This window comes from Erpetoichthys calabaricus, chromosome 2 (assembly GCF_900747795.2).
Source record: "Erpetoichthys calabaricus chromosome 2, fErpCal1.3, whole genome shotgun sequence".
Taxonomy (NCBI): Eukaryota; Metazoa; Chordata; class Cladistia; order Polypteriformes; family Polypteridae; genus Erpetoichthys; species Erpetoichthys calabaricus.
In genome coordinates, this window is record NC_041395.2 from 184,019,261 (window position 1) to 184,033,951 (window position 14,691).

The 14,691-nt window shown below is 39.0% G+C and overlaps 1 protein-coding gene across 1 annotated transcript in view; it reads left to right on the forward strand.

Annotated features, from left to right (window-relative positions):
• Positions 1–3,114, forward strand: part of ddb1 (damage-specific DNA binding protein 1) — a 193,674-nt gene extending 190,560 nt beyond the window's left edge. Inside the window, exon 27 of the mRNA XM_051921945.1 lies at positions 1,719–3,114. Within this exon, the coding sequence (XP_051777905.1) occupies positions 1,719–1,802 (84 nt within the window). The 3' untranslated portion in view covers positions 1,803–3,114. The remainder of the gene's footprint in view (positions 1–1,718) is intronic.
• The last annotated feature ends 11,577 nt before the right edge of the window (positions 3,115–14,691 follow it).

Below are 14,691 nucleotides of genomic sequence, written 5' to 3' on the forward strand. Positions count from 1 at the left end.
TGGAAATCAAAGTGACAAAATGATGCGGCAGGCTAGTCCATTTTGCAGAAATTTCATTGCAGCAACTCCAAATTGTACTCAATAGTTTGTATGGCCCCCATGTGCTTGTGTGCATGCCTGACAAAGTCTGGGCATGCTCCTAATGAGACGATGGATGGTGTCCTGGGGGATCTCCTCCCAGATCTGGACCAGGGCATCATTGAGCTCCTGGACAGTCTGAGGTGCAACCTGGCAGCGTCGGATGGACCGAAACATAATGTCCCAGAGGTGTTGTATTGGATGTAGGTCAGGGGAGCGTGGGGGCCAGTCAATGGTATCAGTTCGTTCATCCTCCAGGAACTGCCTGAGTACTCTCTCCACATGAGGCCAGGCATTGTCGTGCACCAGGAGGAACCCAGGACGCACTGCACCAGCATAGGGTCTGACAATGGGTCCAAGGATTTCATCCCGATACCCAGTGACAGTCAAGGTGCTGTTGTCTAGCCTGTAGAGGTTTGTGTGTCTCTCCATGGATATACCTCCCAAGACCATCACTGACCCACCACTAAACCTGTCACGCTGAACAATGTTACAGGCAGCATAACTTTCCCCATGGCTTCTCCAGACCCTTTCACGTCTGTCACATGTGCTCAGGGTGAACCTGCTGTCATCTGTGAAAAGCACAGGGTGCCAGTGGTGGACCTGCCAATTCTGGTATTCTATGGCAAATGCCAATCGAGGTCCTCAGTGATGTGCAGTGAGCACAGGGCCCACTAGAGGATGTCGGGCCCTCAGGCCACCCTCATGAAGTCTGTTTCTGATTGTTTGGTCAGAGACATTCACACCAGTGTATGGTAACACCTCATGCTACCAGTAGTGACACTGACCATAGCCAAATACAAAACTAGTTTAAAAAAAAAAAAAAAAAAAACAGAAAAGAGGAGGAAGAAAAAATGTCGGTGCCCCTCTAGTATACCGGTTGTTAATTTCATTAACACCAAAGAAGCTGAAACTGATTAACAATGCCTTCTGCTACTTAACTTCCCATTCAGGCCAGATATACTAAAGCACAGTTTTAATAAGTTAAACACATCTCCAGTTCAAATCACTGGTTTCTGCATTGCCACTGCAATTGTATAGTATGATGGTAATCATATGCTATTAATTGATATTTTGTGTTTTTCAGCTTTGCCCTGCTGCTGGTGTACACTGCAAATAGATTTTAAATTGAATTGGTGAAGTCTTTTTTGTGGCGGCACGGTGGAGCAGTGGGTAGCGCTGCTGCCTCGCAGTTGGGAGACCTGGGTTCGCTTTCCGGGTCCTCCCTGCATGGAGTTTGCATGTTCTCCCCGTGTTTGCGTGGGTTTCCTCCGGGCGCTCCGGTTTCCTCCCACAGTCCAAAGACATGCAGGTTAGGTGGATTGGTGATTCTACATTGGCCCTAGTGTGTGCTTGGTGTGTGGGTGTGTTTGTGTGTGTCCTGCGGTGGGTTGGCACCCTGCCCCGGATTGGTTCCTGCCTTGTGCCCTGTGTTGGCTGGGATTGGCTCCAGCAGACCCCCGTGACCCTGTGTCGGATTCAGCGGGTTGGAAAATGGATGGATGGAAGTCTTTTCTGTAATTTATTTTGGCTGCAAAAAATAGTGGCGGCTAATTATAAAACGTCATCAGAGGATATTAAAAGTAAACATTTTGTTTCTCATTTAATGTGAGATTTCTTTGTCATTTACTTTGTTTCAGATTGATGATGGCAGTGGGATGAAACGAGAAGCTACAGTGGATGAACTGATCAAAATTGTGGAGGAGCTAACGAGAATCCACTAGAGGAAGTCTGTGGACAAAAAAAATAATGAAAGGACTGCTGTTTGTAAATAAATTTAAATATGTCAGTAAACAAGATCTACTTGATCTCCTGAGATTTATTAGTGCCCCCATGCTGCAGGTTTTGGGGTCATAGGAGAGCTCAAGGACTGTCTGTAGAAGCAGAATGCAAACTTCTAGCTTGGTTTGCCTTGTAACAGCTGCAGAATGCTGGGTTTTGTTGTTTAGCTGACAAAATGCCAAATAATTTTTAGTCTCAGTCTGCTTTAGAGGAAGGTGACTGTCCAGAAACTCACTCTTCAGGGATTTGCTGTCATATTTTGGTGTATATTTATATTTGATAAGCATCCCTTTCATAATCAACTACAATGTGGATCTAAAACTTGAAGAACTGTAGCTTGGGTCAGAGAATGTGAAGCAAATTGGCATTTTGCACCTCCCTGTAGATTCTCTGCTCTAGTGTGCATTTATGTTTTTATTCTTAAAGATTCCCTTTCTTGGTGACCTTGCCTAGAAAGATGTGAAAAATTAAATTGAGTAACAGAGATATTTTAACAAGCTTATAGCTGTTCAGGTCCATATAATTCAAAGACATTGTTCAAACTCTTAAGGTTATTTGGCTTAAAGTGAGCTTGCCTCTATTCTGCACCTACATAAAAGGTATACCCCCCCTTCCACATTCACTGACCATAGTCTCTTCTCTAATCATGTCCTCCTTGTGAGGATCATGTTTCCTTGTACTGCTGCAATAAGAGCAAAATATTTAGTAACAAAAGTTGTTCCCAATGCTTAGGACAGTGGAAGCTAACAAGGTGCATTTCTGATCAAGTAATAAGTTATTGTATGATAAAGCTGCCTTAATCACATCACATATAATATATTGACCATCAGAGCTGCCTGTCATGAAAAGGCTTGCTGAATAGACTAATATGCAGGTTACTGGTCATTAAAATTTTTTAAAAAGTATTACAAATATATAAACTTTGCGCAGCCACCAAATCTTGACTTAAAGGAAGATGATATATGCCTATTTACTATGAGACTTTATGGCTTCTGCAGTTTTACAATATGGTAAATTTCTTACATTTTTACCAGAATAGCTTTGGTTTTCAATAAATGTGGAAATATGCTTATACAGATATAAAATGCATAGGTCTTTGTGTTGGTTAAAATATTGCAGATGTTAGATATAAAACATTTACAAAAAGTGTAAACTTAAAATGTATTTAAAATTTACAAATGGGTGAATTTGTTGTTTTCCCAATAGAAAGACAAATAAACCTTGAATATTTTGTTTATCCTAGACATTTAAAATTTTGAAATATTATCATGTTTCTGCCTCCAGGAGTGATAATTACCTTTCTTACTTGAATTTTAGGCTTGCTTTTGTGGTTGGTGGTTTAGCTTACTAAACCACATTTTGGATTATCATATAGTGTACATACTTGGTTCTGAGTCATAAAAGTATAAAATATTTGTATTTTATGTTTTATGAAAAATTACCATGCTGAGCTGATGACATGTAAGATGCTTTATAAACTTTTTTCTTATTTTAAAGTTGACATAATTAATAAAGAGACGAGCCTTGTAATCTAACCATTTTGAGTTAAAAAGGGTGACAAAGTAACCAATAACATTAATTGTAGACTGCAGTATGCAAAGGTGGCTTGTAGCAAAGAAAACTACACTGAATCTGTACATTGGTGGAGAACATTTTGGAGCAGCCTTGTAAATGGGTTGCATTTTGCACTCTTCTTGAAATATTAAGATTCTGTTGCCAACCTTACCTGGCGAAGGAAATCTTGAAACATTTTGTAGTTCTGCTCACTAAACTGCCACAGATAACAAGTATTGAAGTGTATCAAATGTAAATCAAAGATTGTTTTAATTCACCAAGAGATTATCTGAAATTACAAAGTGTTGTGTCACTTAGACTTAAATTACAAAGTACTGCTTTGTCTTACAGAAATCAGGCCATGCCTCTGAGGTTAGTCCAACCCTTTTTGCCATGGCCAAGCCCCACCACCACAATAATAATGACAAACACCTACTAATAAGACTTTTCATTACACTGTAATTAATACAATAATTGTATAATGCTAAGTTGTAGAGTTAAAAGATGTATTTTGCTACTGTAAAGTTGAATTGGCTAAACAGGATGAAGATATGAAATTGGATGCTCTTTGTGAATTTAAAATGCAGAGTAAATAAGCACTGTGAGTAATTGTTGTGGTTTGACAGGCTGCCTGCAAAACTGACATTTAGTTGCACTGAACCCAGATCCATTCAAATTGTGTACATTTCAAATATTCAGTATATTGGTGCTGGATATATTAATGAAAAAGGATCCACTTTCAGTGGATTAGTGGACACTGTGATTCTGTTTTAGGCAAGGGATTCACTAAAGTGTTCCTCTTAGTCTGTTGTTGTTCTTCTGTTTACAGCTTTGCTACCATAATACCAGATGTTTACATTTATTTATTTAACATCTTAGAAATTATAAGTGCATGCAGACAAATAATAGAGCAAATATAAAACCAATAACAAAGTATAATATCAGATATTCATTGCTGCTACATAAATGTTTATGTTGAAATACCAAGAGTGGTTAAAAAAAAAAATTGAGGATTTAAATTTACAAATAGTAATGTCAAAAATTTACTAGAAGTAAATTACTCAAGAACTATTGTACATCAACAATCAAAACAGATAAAGACAAACTGTAAACAACAGCAGTGTTGGGCCTTAAGTCAAGTAGTTACTTAAAAGTTGTTCTTCAGTTATTTCTATAACTGGAGAAAGATCTGGTTGCTGCTCCTCAGTATTAAAAATAATTATCAGACATCCAGTGGAGGCCAAACTTTTATTAAAGCAGATCTTAATTCCATTTGGTTCTTGGAGGTACACATTTGATGTAGGGTACTGATAAAATCAAGTCCCTGGCCTCTGAGGTGTGTCTCTGAGGAGATGGAGGGGGGCTGTTTTTAGGAATTATTCTTGGAACAGTGAGAAGAGATCCTGAAAGGGAGATGGGAGGGAAAAACTGAGTCTGTGATTCTGAGCAATTGTCTGACATTTTCAGTATTTCTTTTGTAGAGTACTTCCCAGATGTGTCTAAGCCATCACACTGTAAGGGCCTTTGAGAGAGGGATAGTCTCTTGGAAGTACTATAGCTATTTGTTATTGAATTTTTGTTAGCTTGTGGCCAGAAAGTCCTTCGGTATGTTGGGTGATTAGTAAGGCAATCCAGAGGTTTTTTGGCTTTGATTTCTTTTTGTCCTGTTATTTTTTCAGGAATCTCGAAGTTGAATCCCATTTCCTTTTTGTCCATTTCCAAATCTGTCTCTTTGAGAGAGAGGGATTTGAGTCTCTGATAGTGGGTGTCTTCATTGTTCATTTGAGACTTGATTCTAAATAGTGGTTTCTCCAGACTGTCAAGTCTATTAGAATGTATATTGCACTCCATGCTGTTGCACAAAAATAGTCTGTTTTCAGCAGGGTCCTTCAAGGGCCATTTCTTCAACTTTCTTTTCTGGATGTTTTTTGCTAATTTTGACTTTGGAATAAAAATCGGATAAGGAATAAAGTTGTCTTCATTGGGTTTGGAGAACTCAGAGCAGCACTGTTGTTGACTTTCAATTTGTGTATTTTGCTCATATTTACCATCCTGATTTCTCCCAACTTGTATCATCATTGGAGAAACCATCCCCCAGCTACATACCTTCTGAACACACCTTTTAAGGCTAGCCAGAGACTGGCATGAAGGATAGTGGTGGCTAATCGAAACAACTGTATTTTCTGGTGCAGATATACTGCAGCAATGGATGGCTTCATGCTCTCCTTCTGATGCGGTATTACTGTTATGAGAAACGCCTTTTAAGTTCTTTGAATTGGTAGGCAAATATTTTTTTTTGAGCAAAACTGGGAAGATTCCTATTAAAATTATTAGATGACCCCATTGATGTTACCTTCTGACTTCTGATTTGTTTGCCTTTTTGTTCATCTTCACACGTCATAGCTGGTTCTACTGCCTTGAACCTACAGAATACTGAGTGGAGACCTGCTTGAGTGGGATTCTTAGCTTCCTTATTTAATTCAGTCACACTAGTGGCATGTTCGGTGATCTGGGTGATTTGGGACTTGCCCATGTCTCTCCCGGGTGAGTTCTGTCTCCATGCATCTCTGTCTGCCAGGACTTGTGCTGCCAGCCTTCCCAGCACCCTATATTTATCTACACTCTGTAGAGGCCTAGTAAAGGCTGTTGGTTGTCGGTCTAGGTTCCACAGAGTTTCCACATTTGGTAATGGTTTGGACATTGTTATCATGGACTATTTAACATGGAACAGGGGCTGAATAAAAAGATGAGCACAACTGGTCCAGAAATTATTTTGCAAGTTGAGTACTAAAGTTAATTGAGGCTGTAGGAAGACACAGCTGCAGCCTAGCCAAGATTAGCTGTGGATCTCTTATGAATTGGTTAGATCGAAAAGGGTATTTGAGACATTCTATAGAAGTGCAGAGAATATTTTAAAGGTTTGTTAGAAGTCAATAATTCCTGCTGTATAGACTGGAGTAAGGGTTGCTTCAGATTCACAGTGCTCATTGTGTGCTGCCATATTTATTCAAATATTTTGATGTACCTAAAGGTGTGCACTTTCTTTCTTTCTCTCTCTCTCCTCCACAGCTGGTTTCACAGATATGGGGAAAAAATTAGTAGTGGATATTGTAAATTGCTCTTCTTTAATAAGTGCGTCTCCAATCTCTTCTCATAACATGGTGCAGGCCAACCTGATAAACAGACATTGATTTAGTCATATTAGTCAGAATATGCATATCATTTTTAAAGCAACACTTTTTTTTCTTTTTTTTTTTTTTATGACTTTGTAATGAAAAACTAAACTGATCTTCTAGAGGGGTTTCTGGTGTTTAATGAAGTTTGGCTCTTTGTGAAACCATTTTTCTTTTATTGCTTCTATAAAATAGCTTATTCATATCAGCAGTGATAATGCAAAAGAAATGTTTTAACTGTAACTTTCGGGTAATTTTCTTATAGCTCTGATTAGCCTTGCATCCATCCCTTTTCATTCAGTTCTTTTTCAGAATGATACATTATAGAACCCAAATGATGCAAGCTTTCATTTTAAAGCACATACAACAGAGAAATTAATTCTTAGTACTCAAGTTCCCTCTAGTGCAGCTACTGTTATAGTGTATAACAGACAGGAACCATCTTTACTTCAGGATCTTGGTTGGATAAACCTTTTTCCATCTGAATTTTGTATCACCCTAACATGTGATAACCAACTGCGGTGGGTTGGCAACCTGCCCAGGATTGGTTCCTGCCTTGTGCCCTGTGTTGGCTGGGATTGGCTCCAGCAGACCCCCGTGACCCTGTGTTCGGATTCAGCAGGTTGGACAATGGATGGATGGATGGATGTATGTGATAACCAAAGAAAGTGGAAACCTGTAAAGACCAAGTTTACTAAAGAAGCGTTTTTGTAAAACCTTTTTCTTTTTCTTTTCTTTCAACCATTCTGTAAAACTGTTCCAATAATGTGAAATTGGCATTTAAAAGAAAGCCTTAACATTTGCTGACAATTACTTCAAACTAGCTCCTTATTGAAGAGCTTGCTTTTACATAACACCTGGTGTTTCCTTTGTATTTTCCTCTCTAAAAGAACTTTTATAATGTTTCTTTTTGCTATTTGCTTAGGCTGAAATATAAAGCATGGATTGACTATTTCACTTTTGCTAAGGATCACATGGAAGTAATCCTTTTTGAAAAACAGGCCATTTGATGTTCCAAATGCTAAAAAAATCAGACTAAACTTTAATTGCAAAGTATGGCTGTTTTTTTAATACATCATTTCAAGAAGATCAATAGTTTTTATCACTAAAGAACTATGAAAAGCTGCACTTAACCTAGATCTAATCTACTTCCCCATGAGAACACCTATTGGCTTTGTTTGTTCACCTTTATAAACAAGGTGCAGTGTATGGCACAAGAAACATTTGCACTGGATGCTGTAAACATTTTTAGTTTAGGATCAATCAAGATTCGGGAGCATTCTATAGCAGCCTGCATTTGACATATAGTTACTGTTATGAGCTGGAGCAGATGATGGGAAGACTGAACAAGAGTCATGCTTATTTATGTTGTCTTAGCCAAGACTAAAGACTTGAAATGGAGGGTCACCCTTTTAAAATTTTCAACATTGATAATTAAACTGTTTTTGTATTTCATACTCAAAACATTTCTTTGTTAAGCTTAAATTGCCTACTACTCTTCAGACAAACCATTTTAAAATCAACATTCAGTTTTATGCGTGTTATAAATGCACCCTGCTCCATCCTGTAGCTGTATGTCATTGTAAATTGTGTTGGCACCATTTTTCTTGAAAAGGTATTACAGTAGTTAAGATTTACTGTATATAATTATGCAGGCAAGAGGAACATACAGTGGTGTGAAAAACTATTTGCCCCCTTCCTGATTTCTTATTCTTTTGCATGTTTGTCACACAAAATGTTTCTGATCATCAAACACATTTAACCATTAGTCAAATATAACACAAGTAAACACAAAATGCAGTTTTTAAATGATGGTGTTTATTATTTAGGGAGAAAAAAAATCCAAACCTACATGGCCCTGTGTGAAAAAGTAATTGCCCCCTTGTTAAAAAATAACCTAACTGTGGTGTATCACACCTGAGTTCAATTTCCGTAGCCACCCCCAGGCCTGATTACTGCCACACCTGTTTCAATCAAGAAATCACTTAAATAGGAGCTGCCTGACACAGAGAAGTAGACCAAAAGCACCTCAAAAGCTAGACATCATGCCAAGATCCAAAGAAATTCAGGAACAAATGAGAACAGAAGTAATTGAGATCTATCAGTCTGGTAAAGGTTATAAAGCCATTTCTAAAGCTTTGGGACTCCAGCGAACCACAGTGAGAGCCATTATCCACAAATGGCAAAAACATGGAACAGAGGTGAACCTTCCCAGGAGCGGCCGGCCGACCAAAATTACCCCAAGAGCGCAGAGACGACTCATCCGAGAGGTCACAAAAGACCCCAGGACAACATCTAAAGAACTGCAGGCCTCACTTGCCTCAATTAAGGTCAGTGTTCACGACTCCACCATAAGAAAGAGACTGGGCAAAAACGGCCTGCATGGCAGATGTCCAAGACGCAAACCACTGTTAAGCAAAAAGAACATTAGGGCTCGTCTCAATTTTGCTAAGAAACATCTCAATGATTGCCAAGACTTTTGGGAAAATACCTTGTGGACTGATGAGACAAAAGTTGAACTTTTTGGAAGGCAAATGTCCCGTTACATCTGGCGTAAAAGGAACACAGCATTTCAAAAAAAGAACATCATACCAACAGTAAAATATGGTGGTGGTAGTGTGATGGTCTGGGGTTCTTTTGCTGCTTCAGGACCTGGAAGGCTTGCTGTGATAGATGGAACCATGAATTCTACTGTCTACCAAAAAATCCTGAAGGAGAATGTCCGGCCATCTATTCGTCAACTCAAGCTGAAGCGATCTTGGGTGCTGCAACAGGACAATGACCCAAAACACACCAGCAAATCCACCTCTGAATGGCTGAAGAAAAACAAAATGAAGACTTTGGAGTGGCCTAGTCAAAGTCCTGACCTGAATCCAATTGAGATGCTATGGCATGACCTTAAAAAGGCGGTTCATGCTAGAAAACCCTCAAATAAAGCTGAATTACAACAATTTTGCAAAGATGAGTGGGCCAAAATTCCTCCAGAGCGCTGTAAAAGACTCATTGCAAGTTATCGCAAACGCTTGATTGCAGTTATTGCTGCTAAGGGTGGCCCAACCAGTTATTAGGTTCAGGGGGCAATTACTTTTTCACACAGGGCCATGTAGGTTTGGATTTTTTTTTCTCCCTAAATAATAAAAACCACCATTTACAAACTGCATTTTGTGTTTACTTGTGTTATATTTGACTAATGGTTAAATGTGTTTGATGATCAGAAACATTTTGTTTGACAAACATGCAAAAGAATAAGAAATCAGGAAGGGGGGTAAATAGTTTTTCACACCACTGTATCTCTACAGTTGCATTTTAGTACTGTTTTTTGTATTGAAAGTCAATAGTAAAATGTGCTGTTTTGTACTACATCTAGGGATAAAGATTACATGTTAGAATTGCAAAAAAAAATGCCACATTTTAAGTCAAAGTTTAAGATACTGTTGGTAGAGTGGTAAATCAGTAAGGCTTTTAGCACATTTTGGGGGGGGGGGGGGTTATCCCATATCCCAGTTATCCCATATTTCAGAAAAAATTAACCTCTACTTACTTCAGGTACATATACTATGAGTAGTTTACAGAGGATATCTATATTTGCATTTTTATCAAATTTACATCTAAAGCACAATTTCATGGTGGACATACTGAAGAGTAATTTAGTAGAGGAGTTACATTTCCGATTAAACAGAACCAATGCTACTGTACTAGACTGCCCCCGATACTGTATATGCTACCCTTTGCAATTAGAAACGTGATTTTAATTATTTGTGTTAACCCTATGATATGGTGGCATTTGCACTATATACACAACTATTGGCAATGCTGATGTAACGTTTGGTCTTACTGTGCACAAAAACAGGAGATTCTTAAATATTCACACTAAGGCAGTGTTGAACAGAATCATATGGGGCTACCTGTTAAGATCAAATTGTCTGTGGTTCCATGGCTATCTACAGCCAACTTTTTATAAAAACAGTTTTATGGACTTTGTCACTGGCTTACACATCTGTCTATATGTCAGTAGGGCAGAAAGTTAAGGAACGGTGAGTACCAGGCAAAAGTAAAGACTCTTATGCTATCGTTTTTATTCCCTGGTTCAAACATCCTACTGTACTGCATCATTGTATCTCATTAAGAATGAACGAGTTATTTCCTATTGTATGCGGATCTGGATGTTGTTTTGGAGTTTGCTGAGAGTCTCAGCCTGAGACACAATTTAAAAAAAAAAAAAAAAAAAAGTTCTCTAGGTATACTTTTGTCAGCGTAGAGCTGTGTGTCTATGCAAGATTTTGTCACACATCCCTTTCATTAATGAACAAAATAGATACCCTCATAATGTCTTCCTTATTAACTGAATTCTGAGATCTAACACCCTCAACCTCCATATGTGATAATTAATCTGAATGTTACCAAGATGGATCTGTGTTAGATTTGAAAACTCAACAATTTGCCTGCATATTGTGTAGGGTTAAAGTATTGTGGCATTTTGTTGTTGGATGCGGACAGGATTTGCTGGTATAAATTTTGTGTTTTGCCCACAGTCCTATAATAGTGATAATAATTAATAGTTTATGAATTATATTCCCTTTCATTTTTTCCCAAATAAACGAGCAGTCATGATACTGTGCACTTACAGCAAGATGCTTTCTAGCATCTTGTCACTTGCCTGCTGTTTGGCTGTTTCCCTGAAGAGTCTACAGCATGTAAGACCTGTCAGGTAGCAAGTACCTTTATGCAAGTGTCATTAAAAGTACATCAGTTCCATTATTTACACAATGTGCTCCTGATACCCTGCTCTTGCTTCAAGCCCAACAGCCCAAAATGTATCCTGCCTATTGTATAGGGCAGCTTTACAGAAGGTTTATGGCAACAGTGAGGACGGCTCAGAGAGAGAGAACGCTGTCAGGTGACTAGCATTTTTATGTTGCATCAGTCCCAAATCAAACATGCAACTAAGACATCTTCCAGCAGTGCAGACTGGAGATGAAAGCCCTGGAAACTTAGTAATAAGTTAATTTGCGTACGGAGGGGCTGCTTTTATCTCCTCTAGACTCCGCTCTGCTACTAACCCAACCTGCCCAGATAAGGTAGTGGCAAAGCTGTCTGCATCTGCTCATATTATAGTTAGGATTTAATCCCCTACATGCCTAATTACAGTTTTAAAATGAATGCTGGGACCAGTCCAACTAGGATGGACACTGTACAAAGAGAAGGAACAGAAAATTAGATTAATGCAGCAAATCAATTTTAGCATGGCTGTCTGATCATATACGTATTTGCAATTTCATTAAAACACTGGCCCACCTGCTTGGATAAATACTGGCAATAGTCAGAGGTAATACTCACAGAGTCATTGTGGCATGGCCATGCCAGGACATCATCTTGGGTCCTCCAGTTGTGCTAGTTAGGGACTTCCTATCCTTCTGGTTGTTATGTTGGCCTGTTACACTTTCTTGTCACATCTGGGTACCTCTGTGCCTTCTCTGAGACCTCCTTTCATAAGAGCAGCACTGTGCCTCCACCCCTATAAACACTGCATTATTTCCACTTTCTCCTTTGCCCCTCATCTCACTGTTTGATGTTGGCTTGACGAACTTGAAAGAGAGCCCCCTTCTGTTCTGCCATCTCTTTTATCCTCGGGCATCATTTAAAGAGTGAAAATGTCATGTATTCAAAAGGAAGCCTTCTGATTTTGGAGTTTAAAGTCACCATCCACAAAAGTGCATTCTGCCTGCACCCCTTGCTGTCGAACAACCGTCACAAAGCAGAATCCAACTCTGCAGAAGGCCCCAGTCAAACACAGGTTGCTGAGACAATTTTAAATTGCCAGTTATCCTGTGGGTGGCATGGTGGCACAATAGTAGCACTGCTGCCTCGCAGTAAGGTGACCTGGGTTTGCTTCCCGGGTCCTCCCTGCATGGAGTTTGCATGTTCTCCGGGTGCTCCGGTTTCCTTCCACAGTCCAGAGACATGCAGGTTAGGTGCATTGGCGATCCTAAATTGTCCCTAGTGGGTGAGTGAGTGTGTGTGTGTGTGCGCCCTGCAGTGGCCTGGCGCCCTGCCCGGGGTTTGTTCCTGCCTTGTGCCCTGTGTTGGCTGGGATTGGCTCCAGCAGACCCCCATGACCTGGTGTTAGGATATAGCGGGTTGGAAAATGACTGATTGACAGTTAACCTGTAACACACAAATCATTAGGATGTGAGAGGAAAATCCACACAGACATTGACTGTGCAAAAGGATACATCGAACTTGATTTGTTTTCCCACATACATCTTGTCTTTTTGCTCATGTCCACCTGTCTTTTTGAGATTTGACTTCCTGTCTTTATATCTCCATCCTCTTCAGCCTGCATTCCTCTTTGCACTGTTCTGAGTCACGCTCTTTTATTTTTTATTTATGTGTTGTAATCTGCCTTGTTTACTCAATCTCCACAAATTCAGCATTATTGCCATTCTCTCAGATAAGTTGAAAAGCTCTTCTGCTGCTTCTCTTTTAGAGATCATGTTGCTTTAGACTGACACCCTATCCAGGGTTGGTTCCTATTTTGTGTCCCTATGACCCTGAATTGGATTAAGTGGAGTTCGAAAATGGATGAATGTTGGTTTATAGCCTATTTTGTGTTTTTACCAGTGGGACAGTGTTTTACAGAGGAATACTACAACACGATTATTATAAATAAATGCACACACATATATACATACATACACACACAGTACTGTGCAAAAGTCATAGGCACCTTAGATTTTTATTTGTGATAAAAATTTTCCTAACGTTTTTTTGTCTTCTGCATTAGTGTGTCAACAGGTGAAGGACAACTACAGTGAAACAGAAGGGTTTGACACATGTGATCACCAGTTTTTATGCCGGGAGTGAGCATAGCAACAACTCACTATGTGGTCGTCCTGTATCAATAATAATTTTCTGTCATGGAAATTCTGCAGCAAACAGGGGTTTCAGATTGTGCTGTCCAGGCTCATCTGAGAAAGCACAAGGAAACAGACATGGCTGATAATCAGAAATACAATGCTCGGGCACGAAAACTGAATTAGGCAGATGAGGGATACAAAATCTGGAGAAATCCAACACTATTTCAGTTTTGAGCTCACAGAAACTTCTGGTGGCCAACTCAACCCTTCTACAGTCTAATGAAATCCTGACAGAAGTAGTCTCTAATGAATTCCAAACAGCCAAGAAGCTCACCTATACACAAAAACACAATGGTTGTGGTGCTATGCAGTGACAGCAAGTACTCTGAAGTGACAAGTCAAAATTTTAAACCATTGATGTCTGTAGCCAATAGTGAAGCATGGTCAAATTTCCCTGCAGGTTTGCAAATGGAGTTGTTGATCTAGTCAGAATTAACTGAATTTACATTGTGGGGAAGTATGGGTCTAGTTAGTCCCAACTGCATCCTGCAACAGGACAATGCCTTTTTCTTTAGTTATTTTTGAAAACCTCTTTGCAGAATTTGTTGTACATGTGCCTAGGACTTCTGCACCATACAGCATATACCTGTGGTATATAGTATATGGTTACTTCTGTAGAACAAAGTGAAATGGTGCAGTTTTGCTCATCAGTAGGGTTCTAGCATTCTGCTGTGGAAATAAACATGCCAAGTTTTGTTCAGATTAAATGATTTGGTTTTGTGCTGTTGGTTCCAAACACAGACAGACTGACATCAAAATCATAAAATCATGTTCAGCATTTTTAAAACATGTACAAAAATCACTTTTTAAACTGCATCACAATATTTTTTTGCTGTATGGTTCCCTTTATCATGTGTAGTTTACTGTGTAGAGAAGAATGTACTGGTGTGAAATTGCTGAAAAGTAACAAAGATTCTAGTTTTTTAAAATTATGCCAAGTAAAACATTTTTTTGAGTTTATCACATCTAAAGAGAGACAAACACAAGTCACTCCAGCAGTGTTCAAAATGTCTGCAGGGATGTCTAAAATGTGTAAATCCAAAATATTTACTCTGTCACTAAACATTTCAAATAAAATAAATATGCATATGAAAACACTGTACACATGTACATACTGTACATCTATATTAATAAACGGCAAAGCCCTCACTGACTGACTGACTCACTCATCACTAATTGTCCAACTT